Genomic DNA, 17,500 nt, shown 5'->3' with positions numbered 1-17,500 from the left:
GTCCCAGTTTGTGTCATGAAAGCAGTCCTGTAATTCACTCATGGCGTCGTCACGCCAGGTTTTCACAGTCTTTGTGGTAGGCCTGAATCTGCGCCTGAGAGGGGTGTACGCAGGTGCGAGCTGCAAGGACAGGTGGTCTGACTGGCCGAGAGGGGCGAGTGGGAGGGCTCTGTATGCGTGCTTGATGTTCGAGTACACATGGTCGAGAGTGTTGTCTCCCCTCGTTGGGCACTTGACATGCTGGTGAAACTCTGGGAGTACAGTCTTTAAATTGGCCTTATTAAAGTCTCCCGCTACTACGTGAACGCCATCAGGGTGGGCCCGCTGATGTTTATTGATGACGCACGCGAGTAGCGAGAGCGCCGTGCTAGTGCTAGCGTCGGGAGGGATGTAAACAGCTGTGACAATCACTACCGTTAGCTCCCTCGGGAGAAAATAAGGCCGGCATTTAACGGACATGAACTCGATGTCGGGGGAAGAGTGCTTCTCGACGATCGTGCTATCGCCGCACCAGTTCTCATGCACGTAAACACAGAGCCCCCCGCCCCTCCTCTTACCGGTGTCCCTAGTCCGATCCGCGCGATGTAGCGAGCGCCCGGCCAGCTGGATGCTAGCGTCGGGGACGTCTGCGTGCAGCCAGGTTTCCGTGACGACGATCACACTGCTATCGCGCACATAGCGGTTTCCCAGGATTTGTAATCCCAGGTCGTCGATTTTGTGGACCACGGATCTGGCGTTGGTGAGGTGCAGACTCGGTAGTGGTTGCCTATGGGGCTGCCGTCGCAGCCGTTGCAAGACACCGGACCTGCAGCCTCGCTTCTGCTTCCTCTCTCTGCGTCGCCTGCGCCGCCTCCCGGCCCCGATGACCAGCCATGGTGAGCCAGGCAGCCTCGCCAGTTCGTTCGGAATTTTGCGATCATAGCAAAATTCCTCTGTGATGGTTATTTCGCATCGATATCCAATGTTCACGATGTCCTGGCGGGTATATCGATGTTGTGCCTCAGTTGATGCCAATAAGAGCAAGCAAACACTAATAAAAAGTATGTATATGTATATATATGTATATGTATATATATATATGTATATATATATATATATCAGAAATCAGAAATCCCTTTATTGTCATTGTACTCAAGTGTGTTAGTGCAATGGAAAATAATACTGAATAGGGTATATAAAAACACATCACGTTGCTGTTCTGCAAGGTACGGGTGGTCGTGTGTGTGTGTGTGTGTGTGTGTGTGTGTGTGAGTTTCGAATGGAGATGGCTCTTGGGAAGAAACTGTTTCTCAGTCTATTGGTCCTTGATTTGATGCACCTGTAGCGCCTGCCAGAGGGCATCAGGTCGAACAGGTGTGAGTTTGGGTGGGTATTGTCTTTGACGATGTTGAGAGCCCTTCTGAGGCACCGGGCGGTGTAGATGTCCGACAGTGAGGGGAGAGGGCAGCCAATAATCCTTTGCGCTGTTTTGACTGTCCTCTGGAGCCTCACTCTGTTCGCCTCAGTGCAGCCGCTGTACCAGGTGGAGACACAGTACGTCAGCAGGCTCTCGATGGACGAGTGGTAGAAGGCCAGCAGCAGCTTCCTGTCCATGTATATGTATATATATATATATGTGTATATATATATATATGTATATATATATATATATCTATTACAGGGTACTGTAACTTTTCATATTCGCTGTCTGTCCTAAAAGGAGGTGCATTTTGTGTGTGTTTCTCCCTTCAACTCCTGATGTTTTGTTAATTTATATACATGTCACGTCATATAGTTTAGCTTGTAGCTGGTAACAAGAATTACGTGGCCCATCTGTTTGATCACTATTAATGCTTTACATTACAATATTTGTAGAAATGTTTCACATTACTGGATGACTTGTCTGACTTGTTCATAAACATTGTCTTCTTGTTCAGTTGCAGCAAATGGATCTCATGGGCATTACGACCAAAACATTGGCTGAAATTGAGAAAGAAGTGAGTATTTAAAGTACATTTAAATCATGTGTATTCAATTTAATTTAAAAAAAATTGTTTCGCAGAATGAGAGTGCATTTATCCACGTGTTTTAATGCAGCTTATATTATATACTCATATGAGCATATTCTCCAGTGTGCTCTGAAAAGACTTTTCCATATGAGCCCATTGTTTTCAACTTAATTCTGTCATTTGCTCACGGTCCCACCATTTACTCACTCAGCGTGGCACAACATTTAAATGTGCGCATTCCCTGTACCCTGGCATAGTGGTCCCCAACTTTTTTTCCACTGTGGAACGATTCATACAAGTCTATATCCTTTGTGGACTGGCAAGTTTTCACCGCCTCGGGGGGGGGTGTTAGAGTGGTCAGGGAATGGGGGGGTCGTTTTCCCAACCTAGTGGGTGTGGGTTCGATCCCGGACATTGTGACCATGTCGAAGTATCCTTGAGCAAAATACTGAACCCCCAGATGCTCCTGATAGTATGATGGTATCATCAGTCGGTAGCTGAGGTAATAGTGTGAAGTGCTTTGAGTACCTGTGGAATATTTTGGTCTTGAAGTGTGGGTCCGTCTCTGCTGCCTTCCGGAGACACAGCTGAGCAAGGCTGAATAGGTGATGGAAAAGAACTTCTCTGACACAACCATTTTGGTTAGAAAAAGATTTTATTCTCGTCACATGCTGATGTCAGGTCTCCCCAAAAAGTTGTGCGTGAGTGCGCTCTGTGTTCCCTTCTTATAGGGAATGCCCACCGAGGACATGAATATCTAATTTTCCCTTGTTGCATATGCATTCTCATTCTGATAGTCTTCAACTTCGCCCCAAAAGCCCCCTCATCTGAGAGCAAATATGGTTCCCCTTTGAAGTGACCTTCTGGTGTGGTCCAGTCGGTTACGATCACCTTTCGTGCTTTTCACATCCTGAAAGATTACTGACCTGTCCTACCATAATAACCGGTAATGCCTGTTGTCCCCCAGGCAGTATCTTGTTACATTGGAATTTCAACACAAAGACTGGTCACTTCTTTAATCTCCAATCCCCTCATAGTTACTAATAGAGAATTACTAAAATGTTCATGTTAGTCAATGTGAAAATACACTACATACCAAAGGTAGAAAAGCACTAGACAAGTGACAACTGATATACCATTTAACATTCCTGAGACTCCAATTTCAGTTTCAAATACCGCTATGCTGCTTTGCAATGGCCTTTTAGTGTACCCCGGCGACTGCCGGAAGACAGCTGGGATAGGCTCCAACAGTTGATGGATGCTTTTTACTTACTGAAGAATTCAGGGAGAATGAAGTTACATCACCAAGATAGGAGTTGTCATTAAGATTCCAACCATCCAGCAAAGGTCACTGATGGTGTAGTGGTACACTCGCCTGAGTTGTGTGCGGGCAGCGTGGGTTCAGTTCCCGCTCAGTGACGGTGTCGATGTCTGCCCTGTGACTGACTGGCAACCAGTTCAGGGTGGAGTGCGCCTTTCGCCCGTAGTCAGCTGGAATAGGCTCCAGCACCCTCCCGCGACCCTGTACAGGATAAGCGGTGTGGATAATGACATGACATGATGACCACCCAGCAACGCATTCTCTTGGCAAAATCTGTGGACCTATATGCCTTCGCCACTTTGCTCGAAACATTCTCCATCGAATTATGCGCCCATCTTTTGCAGTTTTGTTCAGAAAATGCTGAAAGATACCCAAAAATAACTTAATTCCACACCAGCGACAGCGAGCGAAGAGCTGCAGGTAGTGAGGTGACTAATGAAGCGGGACTTGAGCAAAAGTGAGTGTGCCAAATGAAACCCTGAGTGGAGTATATACCGGGTAGTGATAGACCGATATGCTTTTTTCAGGGCCGATATCGATGCCGATAACCGATATTTGAAGCCGATATTCATTTGTAGGCAAAAGAGGTGAAATTGTGTCCAAATTATGAAAAATAAAAATACCAAAACTTGACATAGCTTAAATGCCTTTAAACGCATATATATCTAACAGATTTAGTGATTTACAACATGTTAAAGCTTTTTTAGATATTTTTTCAGATATTTGCACCAATAAAGTTTTGTTTAGCTTTTCATGACATGTGGCTAACACTGTCACTAACTCATTTCTTACTTTCACACAATTTCACTCTCAGTATTATCATCAACTTTATTTAAATCTGGAGCCATTTTGTTCAAGTAGCAAAATACATCTTAGACTTAGCCTCAAGGCAAGGCATCTTACTGTGGCGAGTAGAACTGCCCCTTATATGACATAAGAGGGCTCACACACTGACATTTATTAAAATTTGGGCAAAGTCTATCGCTTTACCTTCCTCTGCTCGCTGGAATTCTCCTGTAGTTGTTGCCAATGCCAAATTGTTGTTTTCGTCAACGATGACGATGGCGAAAATATTTTGAAAACTTTTTTGTTCATGACGATAAGACGATGACGAGCTAAACTTGGCTCTTTGATGACGAAAACATGACGTGACGTAAATGAATTTTCGTTGACGAGACGAGACAAAATTTTTGTGTGTGGTCCATCAGACATTCAAATTTGATGACATCCCTTTCTTTTGACCATGTAATCTGTCGTTCAAAAACTGCGATGCTGGTCCAACCTGTCCTCGTTTGGGCACACCTACCACCGGGACAACAAGCAGGGCGCATGCACTGCACACACACTATCGCGCACGTCGGCACAACAAAACATCCGCGGTCATTCGTCTCGGCTCGCACACACTGACACGCGTTCCTTTGACGGACCATGGCGACAGTGACACTTATGGAGTAAGTTACTCCGTAGGCTACTTGGTTCTGATAACAGCAAGCAGTTACAAGTACAGAACAATGTCACAAAGAACAGGAGAAAAAGGGTACCTCTCGCAAAATCTTTTTCTACAATTAGATTGCGCCAAGATGCTGTAATGCCATGTGCAAAGGCCTAGATTTGTGTGAAGGTCTCTTGTAAACAATATAAATAATGCAATGTGCAAAGGAGCTAGTCGCTTGTAAACCAAATGCTAAATAAAATGAAAAAATCTCATTGAAATGCCAATGCCAAATAAACAAGTGTGCATCATTGGCAAAATGTGCCGTCTCGAGTACTCTGATGCGCAGTCGCCACTTGTCGTCTGTCATGCATAGTCAGGCTCAAACAGGGGTCCATGTTGCAACTCAACAACAAGTCGAATGTGGACGCAAAATACATGTCTAAGCTCCCGTCCAAATGTTGTCCATATTGGGAAGTACGGTTTGCGAAAAATATTTTTGTACCTCTTGCCGGCTACTTTAAATCCCGTGAGCTCCACTGTAGCTCGAGGAGCTATATCTTTAGCTACGTGCTAGGCTATCGCGTCCACTTCTTAGACATTCTCTTGTATGGTGTCGCCTCCGTTATGGGCTGTTGTCACTTGTCAAACCTTGCTTCTCACTTTGAACTTTTAGCACAAGCTCCAAGTCAACAGCATGGTTGTGTTGTGGGTGGTGAAAAAGAAAAGGGTGGAAGCGCTGTTTTGGATGCTTACGACGCACTTTGTAGTTCATGTTCTTTTGCTCAAACATCGTCTTTATGGAACCCAAAACATTTCCAAACGACAGATGTCGAATTTCTTTTTCGGGACAAGTGCGACAGGAACAACTTCAACTAACGTTATTTCGTCTTCAGCCGTGTCAGCCGCTTCTTGATTTGAATCGCCAGCTGCGACCGCGTCGACTGTTTTCTTTCTTGTTCAGATGGGTGGAGTCACGTGATTACACGCGCTGTAGCCGTCCTAAAGGGGCATGAACATAGCCGCAGACAGAAAAGAGTTTTCTTATCTTTTTTTTAAAACACCGAATTTACTGACATGGACAAAATGATGTCGGTCATTGTAATAAATTTCGGTAATGGTAAATTTTCGGTTTATCGCCCGTTTGTCCTATTTAGGAGTAGGGTTGCACATCGTTTGAATTTGAACAATTCTAGTTGGGCTTCCAGTTCCTTATTTCGATTCTGGTTCTTGAATCAAAAATTCTTAATTATCGTTTTTTACCCGAGCAGGTTTAAAAAAAATTGATCTTTGGGCTGGATTGGTGTAAGATGTTGCTGTGGCAGGATCATGAAGCATGACAGCCGGTGGGTACTGTAGAGATTATCGTAAGGTTTATTTTTATTAATTAACAGTGGCTGAAGTGTACTGCCGTCAGTAAGCTTAGTCGCCACTAGGGCCACCACGTAGTTTTTTTTTTCTTCATTCAATTTAAAAGGCTTAAACAGACGAAAAGCCTGTGAAAATCACTCAGGCGCGCCCCACTATTTGTCGTAGGACGGCTGAACGATGTATGGTTTTGGGACCGTAATTGCAATCTCAGACAATGCGATTTTGAGATTGTCAAAGCTGCGGTTTGTGCCCCTAGTTCACACAGTAGGTCACGCAGTACTGATAAAAAAAAAAGCGTCGCCCTGTCACTTCTTGTCCCGGAAGTAATTTCTTTCGCCGCTACTTGAATGCTCGCCGCCAAGCTATCTTGCACCTCAGTATGAGCTTTATTTGTACTATATCGAAGTCCGTGCACAGTAGCAGCAACGAGCTGCATGATGACAAATAAACGACCCCACTATCAAGTAGTGTTCTAAACGAGGAGGCGAACGAGGAGGCGCTAAATGTGTTAATTGCTAAAATGAATTACAGAGTAATAAGTGCTTTGATGTACGCCCGACTTTTAACAGAAGTCTGACTCAAACCGCGTTTGGGCGGAGAGCCAGCAGCTATGAACAGAAATGTTGTATTTCAACCGTTACCTATCGAAATAATCTAAGACGAAGGCAATTTAGTAGACGCTGTCAGACCGGAACACAGAAACGGATGACGTCATCACAACGAAGAGGTTTGATGTCAAACGTATACTAAATATTTATCATCTCATCAATATTTGCACCACAGAGGACTGAGTTTCGAGATCTACACAATAATAGTTCTCCAAATTATATTTGTCATCAATTTAGCTTTTCTGAGGGATGTTTTATTAACATTTTATATATTTGTCAAACATCTATATACAAAGAACATGTACATTAGTACGAAATGTAAAAGAAAATTGGGGTTTAAAAATGCATTTTCATATATAGAAATACAAAATTATACTTGACAAAAAGTATTTTTTAAAAACTGCCCCCCTCACAAAACCTCTCAAGTGTCCTTGCATTATTACAGCTGTTGTAAAATGCGCTATATAAATAATTGTGCGCGGCGAGTCTTAACTCTATGGTGTAGGTTTGTTTTGCAATGCTATTATTTATAGTTGCGGCGAAGAGAGGGTGGTCGGGGGACGCGAATTGTTTTCTTCTTGGTAGGGGCGGTGTGACGGAAAATAATTGAGAAGCACTGCATTAGTGAGAAAGCTGCTACATTTAGAGAATTTGATTTGGTTTTAGAATCTTAGGGGTTCCTAACTTTTATTCAAGCACTCACACAGTAGACAATGTAGTTTTGAGGTGAACATTTATTCTTTAAATCAACATGGAAGTTGGGAGTAATACGTCATAAGAAAACTAACGATGGTGCAAAGGGTGGAATCGAACGAGAATATAATAGTGAAATGAAAGAAAACAAAAAGAACAATCAAAAATAGATGATCTTGGCGCAAGCTGGTGTTAATTTTCTCAAAGTTTGGACATGTGGCTCCATCACTACCTTAACCCCCTTTTAAATAAATTCCAAGCACCGCTTTTGTTTTGTACCCTGATAATTTTCAGTCACTGATGGTCCTTGGGATGGATGAGCTGTGAGGAGGTTGTGCCGATTTGAGCCTTGCAGTCGAGCTGACCAAGTGGTGGAGACAGGAGGTGTCTGGAACAGTTGGCGGTAAAAAGGAAAAATGAAAAAGGCCGTGAAAAATGAAAAAGTGGTCTGGCATCCCACGTTCAGGCGTGCGGGTGCGGTGCACTAGGCTGCCTGACGTCTCAGGCCCTCCTGCGGTGGAGCACTGGACAGTGTTCTAAGCTCTTGCTGTGGCCAATGGTTTCGTCGGGCTCGGTGAGCATGCCTTTCGGTGAAGCGGATGTCTCTTCATCCAAGGCGCTGTGCTGACACCCATGAGCACTTAATTCTGCTCATAGTGGAAAGATTCTTGAAAGAAAACCCATGCCAGAACAACGGTCCCTGGCTATGCACCCACATGGTCAGGAGAGAAACAGAGACCACATAGCACAGAAGAGGCCACAAAGAGGAGACCGAAAGAACACAAAAAAGAGAGCACCAAAGAGAGCACAAAAGAGCGAGTGACAGGAAGTAGCTTCAGCTTTATACTCTGCGTTGCTCGAGTCAGGCCACTGCTGTAGGACTATGTGAAATAGGGAGTTGTCCTCATGGACACACCTACCAGGATAATTTTGCAGAAATAAATATAAAGGGAGTATAGAATTAATCATGGCCACATCTTTGGTAATATATTTTAAAATTATACTTTGCGTATAATAAAACTTTTAAACTTAACAAATGTTCAATTAATCAACCACAAAGGATTTAGAAGAAAATGACGAATTAGAAATCAAAGCTATAACTTTTCTCCCAATTAATTAATCCATATAATGCACATTAAAGAACATGATCAGACATAAGCACGACATGAAACCCCTTTTCAATATATATAATATACGGAATTATCAAAATTGCATACACATGAATTTTAAGTTCTGTTCGAGTTTGTTCTCTTATTGGACAAAGGACAAAGGCCTTTTTGCAGTTGCAGAGTGTTACAGGATGTAGGAATAATGGTGGGGGACAGTCCTTCCTGTCCTTTGCCAGAAATTAATGTTTCCTGTTAGACACACCAGTGTCACTCTTGAAGATAAGGAACAACGTTTCTTGAGGATTGTAAAGGTAATCAGCTGGTGAGGGTCTATTTTTGTTACAGTACGATGGAAAAAAGTTTACATGTTAGAGCAGGCGGTACATTTCTTACGCAAACAATTTTATAATGCTTTTCAATTAATGATACGGTACCTTATCGATTGCATGGTAAATGTTTCTAGTTTTCACTACCAGAAAACAATCAAGCCTGTGTGACCTGATATTGTCATTAGTTGACATTGGACTTATTATATAATTCTTTTTACAGTATTTGATGTGTGAACAAATGTGATGGATTACTTTGCTCTAAAGAAAGCCTTCAAGAGGGGTCTGAGTGTGTTTGTGCATGTGCGCAAGCAAGCATGCGTGTGTATTGTTACTATTAGAGCTGGGTGATTTGAGAATACATTGTGACGATAGAAATTAGTCTATCGTGTCATTTTTGCAGAGCTGGCAACTATTTGGGATTGTCTGCATTTTGTCATGGAGATCTCTAAATTCGACGCCTTTACCAACGGAAAGGATCTATAAAAAATGAAAAATGGCGGGTCACATTGACAACACACCGCTTTGCCCGGTTTCTCTTGCGATGCTGATGTTGAAGCTACGCAGACGCTAGCAGATCAGCTCACGACTTGACTCAACACTGATCGGTGATATTTTTTATTGTTTCATATCAGCGGCGACAAACAACTAGGAATGTGAAACTGGGTGCGAACAACAACTTTATCCATCTTTTTTTAAAATAGTTTATTTTGGATTTTTAAATTTAACAACAATGAAATCAAACAAGAATTCAGGGACAATATAAAACATATCATCCTAACCAAAGAAAACAACCTTAAACAAAAAAATGTCAGCATTCAAACAATATAAGAAAACATCAAGCACCTAGTGCAGTTATCACACAGATGTGATTTAAATATGGTTGCCAGATCTTCAAAACTTGGCAAACTGTTTTCTGAGACAATATGTATTTTTTTTCCAGAGGAGCACAACTGTTCATTTCAAAAGACCACTTATTGATAACTGGAGGGGAGTCAGACATGTTAACACGATACATTTTTTGGCAACACAAAAAGCAATTCTGCGAAATATAATTTTTTGCTTCAGTCAAACGATGGCAAATAACATTGAAATTCCCCACAAGGCATAGTTCAGGGTCATGTGGAACAGTAATTCCTATATTCCAGTAAGAGTGGAGCAAATATCATGCCAGAAGGGCCTCACCTTGTTACATACGTCTGACAAAGTAGATTTAAAAGAATGTAGTTTCTCTGGAGTGAGATACAACTGGCGTATGAAATTATAGTCCGTCAATGTAAAGCGGGCATTGATAATTGTAGAAAAGCTGTTCCGGCGGAAATCCATCCATAACTGCTCATCAATACTAATGTTGGAATTAGTTGCCAAATAGATGCACATTACTAGGTAATAAACCCTTCGTTAAGTAAATGTACACAATGCATGTTCCTTTTTATATTCAAGAAAGAAGTTGTCAAATAAGGACTGAACAACTGATCCAAGTTTTGTTCCGATAGTTTCTTAAATTTTCTGGAGTTCAGGAAATAGTACATGTCAGATATCTGGGCAACTATTTCTTATCCTCACAAACTGTACTTCAGCCCACCCTCACATTTTATATGATTACTCTAGCTCGGTTTCTATGACAAGGGTAATGTAGTTTGAAATCAGTCGTCCTCCAGGTTGGAAGGTTGATTCCCGTCTTGTTCCCAGGGCTGGCATTCCAAGGCTGGCCTTCTCTGGCGGGCAGTCTCCTGTAATCTTTTTTGTATGCAATTGTGTGCGCTTTTGCAAGCAATGGCATCCTTATGACGCCTCCAGTGCCCAATTTGGCATGTCTGCGTCTCTACGGCATATGTGAAAAATGTGCCTTATCGTATTTGTGTCCTGAAATGCTGTTTGGTTTGCCCTCTCCCCTCACTGTCGGATATCTACACCGCCCGGTGCCTCAGAAGGGCTCTCAACATCGTCAAAGACAATACCCACCCAAATTCACACCTGTTCGACCTGATGCCCTCTGGCAGGCGCTACAGGTGCATCAAATCAACGACCAATAGACTGAGAAACAGTTTCTTTCCAAGAGCCATCTCCATTCTAAACTCTCACACACACACGACCACCCTTACCTTGCAGAACAGCAACGTGATGTGTTTTTATATATCCTATTCAGTATTATTTTCCATTGCACTAACTATTCTCTTATTTATCAAATTTATATATTTATCTGAATTATTGTTTTATTGCACTGGAGAGGGGAGCTCTCTAATCTCGTTGCACACTTGAATGCAATGACAATAAAGGGATTTCTGATTCTGGTTTGTAATAAGTTTGTAATATGCAGACTGAATATGTTTGGTGTAAATGTGAGTCTAGGTCATGAAAATACTATGTGTGTGTGTGTGCGTGTGTGCGTGTGTTGCAAGTTTGGGGTCTACGACTGAAAATTTCAGCAAAGTTCACACATTTAAACTAAGTAATGTAAATTTAGCATACGAGAATAATATAATAATCATTAATCACCATCACTACAATCCCACTCATTACTGTGCACAGTACTTCTAGTTGCATTTGATAAATGCTTTAACATATTCAGTAAATTTGAACCTGCTAAATTTAATAATTGACATTCTGTCCTGTAAATGTATAAAATATGGCACTAATCGTAATACAATCCTTCACTAACGGCAAGATCTGACTCACATTTCAATCTAGATTTTGGGCTTCCATCCATCAACACGCAATACATTCTAGACATCATTAAAGAAATTAGGGCTGGGCGATATGACCTAAAATCAATATCGCGGTAAATTGGGCAATTTTACCTCGATAACAATAAATGCACGATAAATTACCCCTGAGGACCAAAATCAAAATAAATGCAGGAAATGCATAGTAACTGTTTTTTATTGACCAACTGGTGCACATTACTTTTAGTGAAAAATAAAAGCCATTTGTATAAACATTCCAAATAGCTTGCTTTGCATGATGTGAACAATGTCACAAAGAACAGGAGAAAAAGGGTACCTCTCAGGAAATCTTTTTCTGCAAATAGATTGTGCCGAGATGCTGTAATGCCATTTGCAAAGTTGGACGCGCTGTTTTGGTGCTTACGATGCACTTTGTAGTTCATGTTCTTTTGCTTAAAATCGTCTTTATAGAACCCAAAACATTTCCAAACGACAGATGTCGAATTTCTTTTCGGGACAAGCGCGACAGGAACAATTTCAACTAACGTTACTTCGTCTTCAGCCGTGTCAGCCGCTTCTGAATTTGAATCGCCAGCTACGAACGCATCTTGTTTACATTCTTGTTCAGAAGGGTGGAGTCACGTGACGACATGCGCTGTAGCCGTCTTAAAGGGGCATTAACATCGCCACAGACAGAAAAGACTTCTTATTCTTTTTTTTTTTTTTAGACACCGAATTTACCGACATGGGGAAAATGATGTCGGTCATTGTAATACATTTCGGTAACGGTAAATTTTCGGTTTATGGCCCAGCCCTAAAAGAAATTCTTCGACTTTATTCATGCAAGTAAAATTAAGTCGGGTCCCAAGTTAGTCCTCAAGAACGATCACATCTGGAGATAACAAAAGAGGTTCTGAGAGGAAAAGCCACATCCCTTCCTCAATTGTTCGAATGACATGAATTGTCCCTCATTAAAACAATCCTCTAAGTGCTAGACTCACTTCTGGTGCCACACATCCAAAAACGCATTGTCAAGCATCCTTGGTATGCGTTTGTTTTGTTTTAATGGAGTTTTATGTGACAGCCCCACTGTCAGTCCAAGACTCTTATGAGCCTCATACGATCTATTAATTAAATTTCTCAGTATCATGTTATTTCGCATTGTTTACAGATTTGAAATTCTGTTTATAAACAAAATCACGATAAACCTTCGCCCATCATTCAGTTACAAACGCCATAAAACTGCATGCCCTGTGCTGCTATAATGTCAGCATCATAATTTTGTGAAGGCGGAGGCAAGACATTCAGGTCACTCATTCCACATTACTGCATCTCCTTCCGCATTATTCATGTGATCCACTTCATGTTTAAAAAATTCTCTCATTCATCCATTCCCAATGGTACTTTTCCATTCACATTTACATGGTTCCAGATAAAAATGAAAAAAAAAATGTCATTCATTTCGTGTATCTTCTTTCACAACTTTCATTAATTTATTCATTTAATTCCAATGGCACTTTAACATGCCTTTCAACATGCAAGTAATTCATGCCCACCAAAAATTCATAATTTTCCCCATTCAAAGACCCACAAAATCCCCATTATTATTACTATTCCCATTGGTTTTTCTCTTCGAACTTCTCTAATTTTGGTCCAGCTACACTGAGACCAATGTTTTACCCCTACACTGATATAAAAGGGACACAACCGTTTGGGTCTCTTTCCAAATTTGGTCCCAAATTTCAGCATTTTTTCCCCCCAAAATCCTTATTCATTTCCAACGGGAAAAAATTGGGAATACATTTAGTTCACCATTTTTCATCCGATTCAAACCGTTCCAACTTAAAAAAATTCAGGTCGTTAATTTTATGTGGGCTACTATTTTTCATGTTTCCAAGTTTTTCATATTATTCACTCTTTCACATTATTCACCTTTAAATACCCCATTTACCTCCAATGGCACACTGAACAGTTTGAAATTCAAGACATCCAGGTCATTCATTTCACATTGCTGTATCTCCATTCTCCATTTTTCAGGTGATACACTCTGTTCATGTTTCAAAGATTCATTGATTCATCCATTCCAGATGGCACTTTTTCATTTACATTTACATTGTTCCTGTTAGAAATTAAAAAATATTCATGTCATTCATTTAACATTCCTGTATCTCCTTTCGCATTTCTCACGTGATTCACTCTTCACATTTCAAAGATTCATCATTCCTTCATTCATTCATCCCAATCACATATACATGGTTCTACTTTCAGTTAGAAATTCAAAACCTTGAGCTCATTCAACTCACGTTGGGCTGGCCGCCATCTTGGACAGATTCCTTAGCTTTAGCTAGGATGCTCGCACCTTAGCCTCCCCCACGGTGCGGCAGTCATCTTGGACAGATTCCTTAGCTTTTCCAAGGATGGTGGCACCTTAGAGAAAGCCCCCAAATCAACAGGAATTTAACTGGAAGTGACCCATATGAACCGGAAGTGAACCGGAAATGACCCGAGTCTGCTGGAAATTAATTGGAAGTAACCCCAATCAATGATTTCCCAAATCAAGCGGAAAACGTTCAATACTTCATAATGAAAGCCAGTGTTTAAGATTATTTTGGCTATCAACATTACCTCCTACTTTTTTCACCGGTTCAAACCATTGCAACATGTTGAGCCCATTCCCAGTAATTTTCACATCATGCAATGTCATTCAGTATTATTTAAATTCATTCAATGTTATTCAGTATTATTCAAAATTATTCATTGTCATTCAGTATCATTCGAAATCATTCAGTCTCATTCAATGTCATTCAGTATCATTAAACATCATTCCACATCCTCCGCTTTCACATGTAATTTCTCCAGGAATTGCATTCTCTCGTTGTACTGTGGCATACACCAAATGGCCATGGCTCAGATTAGCGTGGCTAATGGTGAGTGAAGTATTAATATAAATATGTTCAATATCGAGCCTTCATTTTAATGAGCTTAATAAATAGCCAGAGCCATTAATGCAATTGGATGAGAGGGCGAGGGAGAGGGGGGTTGGGGTGGGCGAGAGAGTTTTGAGTGTGTTTTGCAAAGGGGCTGCGGTGCACCATTTCCACTGTATAAAGTGGAGATGGTGCGCTGGTGACCTCGATTTCGGATGTTGTGAGTAGGTGGGGAGAATACTTCATAGACCTTCTCAATTCGACTGACACAACTTCCCTAAAGGAAGGAGTTTGGCCACTCTGATGTGGGTCGTACTATCTCTAGAGTTGAGATGATTAAAAAGCTCCTCGGTGGCTCCGCCCAGAGTTTCTTAAAGCCCTGGGATCTCACTTATTAATGTTGCGTACGTACAAAATGGTGCCTGAAAGATGCTTATGCAACTTCCTGTGGAAAGTATATGGCCAAGGAAAAAAAAAACTTGAAGGGGAAATCATGGGCAATTGTGCAGCAGCCATACTTATTAATGCAGCGTATGCACAAAACATGGCTTGAAAGATGCGGACAAAATTTCATGCTTTCCTCCTTTCTGGGGTAAATGAAGTTTTGATTGCAAAATCAGATATCGGTGCGCCGTGGTGTGGCGAGCACATGGCTGTTGGAGGAAGAGTGATTGGCTGAGAAACTTCATTTGATTGACAATAAGCCTTAAATGCACCTATTAACATTTTAACGATGCAGAACCACTGAAAAAAAACATTCCTTTGGATTTACTGAATTCCAAAATGTACGTTGATTGTACACAATTAAAATATGCGTTAACACTTTGTTTGAATGCTGGTTCATAAGACTGTCATAAGACTGTCATAATCATGACATGACACCTGTCATGAACATGAATGAATCCTTATGTAATTTCCCGTGTTTTCCTCATAAGTAAACGTATGTTCTGTATTAGTTCAACACATTTTAATCATGTGATAAAAAAAAAACTAAAAACAAAAATCAAGTTCTTTTTGTCAATGAATTTACGTAAATTGATTAGGCTACTTTTTTCAGTGTAAATGGGCTGTCACTTGTAAAGCGTTTTTTCTACTTACAGTACTCAAAGCACTATTACCTCATTTACCTTTTGATTACATACCATCAGGAGCAAATGGGGGTTCAGTATCTTGCTCAAAGACACTAAGCCATGGTCACAATGGTGGGGGATCGAACCCACAACCTCTAGGTTGGGAAACAACCACTGTCCTACTGAGCCACGCTGCCCCAGAAGAAAATCCTAATCAAATCATAATCGCAATATCTCTCAGAAAAATTACAATTACTAAAAATTACTTTTCTTGAAATTGTTCAACCCTGATGGTGTCTCAATGATGCCGTGGTTTACAACAAGGCTACATAAAATGGACTGAAAATGTCATGCGTATTGTTGAATAAAATGGACTTAAAATGTCTTGTGTATTGTTGAATAAGCTTGGAATTAAAAAAAAAAAACTTTCTTTATCAGTATGATTACAGTTTTCATACCGAACACAGCGCTGCAGCACGGCTCCCTCCCAGTCCAACTCGAACCACCCTGAGCTCTGAGGCCTGATGAACCCGACTACTACTATCTTCAGCACTCCCTCTGCAAATACACCAGCAGGACAGACATGCTTACCTTCACTGATGGCCACAACACTAGACTTTTGAGAGACTTTTATACACTCCATTCATCCAGAATTATGTTGAGAAAAAAATGTGGCAACACTGAATTTGGAGAAGCTGTTTTTTTTTCTTTTTCATTGTGCTGTTATAAGGCAGTGAGAAGCATTTTAACTGAGAAATATGTTCTTCACATACGTCCAATATCAAGTTAAATGTGAAGAAAACTCGATGAATTGAAGCAAGTTAAAAAAAATAACGGCAATGCTCCTTGTTCAAAATAACATTGTAGACACGTTTCATGATTTTACCTTGACATGTTTTCACTTTTCCATGTATAGGAAATAACTGCATCTAATGTGATGGACTTTAATGAAATGAACTGAGATTTGACTGTCATTTGAGTAATGATTGTTCTGAGCCATTAAGCCGGGTGTCTTCAAATAGTGAACCAAGTCTAGGTCCAGAATAAATCAAGTTCTCATGCAGAGTTACAGTCAACTGTTGTTAAATAAAGGGAGTACAGAGTATATGTATATACAGTAATACACCGGTTATTGTGGTTAATGGGGACCGAGACCACCCGCGAAAACTGAAAATCCGCGAAGTAGCGGCGCACCTTCAAAAAAAAAAAATAAATAAAATAAAATGCGTATATATACTTCGCACCTATATATATATATATATATATATATATAGGTGCGAAGTAGTGGCGCACCTTCAAAAATGCTTAAAAAAAATATATATATATATATATATATATATATATATACGGGTAGAGAGAGAGAGAGTGAACACACGAGAACACTGTTCTACAGAACAATTTACTTACGAACAACCAATCAAAAACAAAACAAACAAACAAAAACAAGCAAACACTAAAATAATTAGTCCGCCGTTTTGCGCAGGGGCATGAAGAGCTTTACTGCTCCTCGGATGACGCCGCAGACGATGCAGGAGAAGCTGCAGGAGGCGGTGTAGCGGCTACAGGAGGATCTTCTGCTGTTTTACATACATATATATATATACATATATATATACGTATACATATGTATATATATATATACATATGTATATATATACATATATATATACATATATATATATATATATATACATATATGTATATATATATATACATATATGTATATATATATACATATATGTATATATATATACATATATGTATATATATATACATATACGTATATACAAATATATATATAAACATATATGTGTATATATATGTATATATATATATATGTATATATATATATATATATATGTGTATATATATGTGTATATATATATGTGTGTATATATATATGTGTATCTATATATATATATATATACATATGTATATATATATACATATACAAATATATGTATATATATATACAGTGAACCCCCGGTT

The 17,500-nt window shown here is 40.3% G+C and overlaps 1 protein-coding gene across 6 annotated transcripts in view; it reads left to right on the top strand.

Moving 5' to 3' along the window:
* The window catches only part of mvb12ba (multivesicular body subunit 12Ba), a 98,183-nt gene extending 81,561 nt beyond the window's left edge, over nt 1–16,622 (top strand). For 5 of the 6 annotated variants that reach the window (XM_088280592.1, XM_088280590.1, XM_088280588.1 and 2 more), the window contains 2 exons: nt 1,917–1,976; nt 15,950–16,622. In XM_088280592.1, coding sequence (XP_088136718.1) covers nt 1,917–1,976; nt 15,950–16,036 — 147 coding nt within the window. In that variant the 3' untranslated portion in view covers nt 16,037–16,622. The remainder of the gene's footprint in view (nt 1–1,916; nt 1,977–15,949) is intronic. The other variant, XM_088280591.1, reaches the window with a different exon arrangement.
* The last annotated feature ends 878 nt before the right edge of the window (nt 16,623–17,500 follow it).

This window comes from Idiotropiscis lumnitzeri, chromosome 18 (assembly GCF_059441095.1).
Source record: "Idiotropiscis lumnitzeri isolate Australia: NSW breed Sydney's pygmy pipehorse chromosome 18, RoL_Ilum_1.0, whole genome shotgun sequence".
Lineage (NCBI taxonomy): Eukaryota > Metazoa > Chordata > Actinopteri > Syngnathiformes > Syngnathidae > Idiotropiscis > Idiotropiscis lumnitzeri.
Note: the sequence above shows the minus strand (reverse complement) of the source record. Positions and strands in the feature narration are given on the sequence as shown.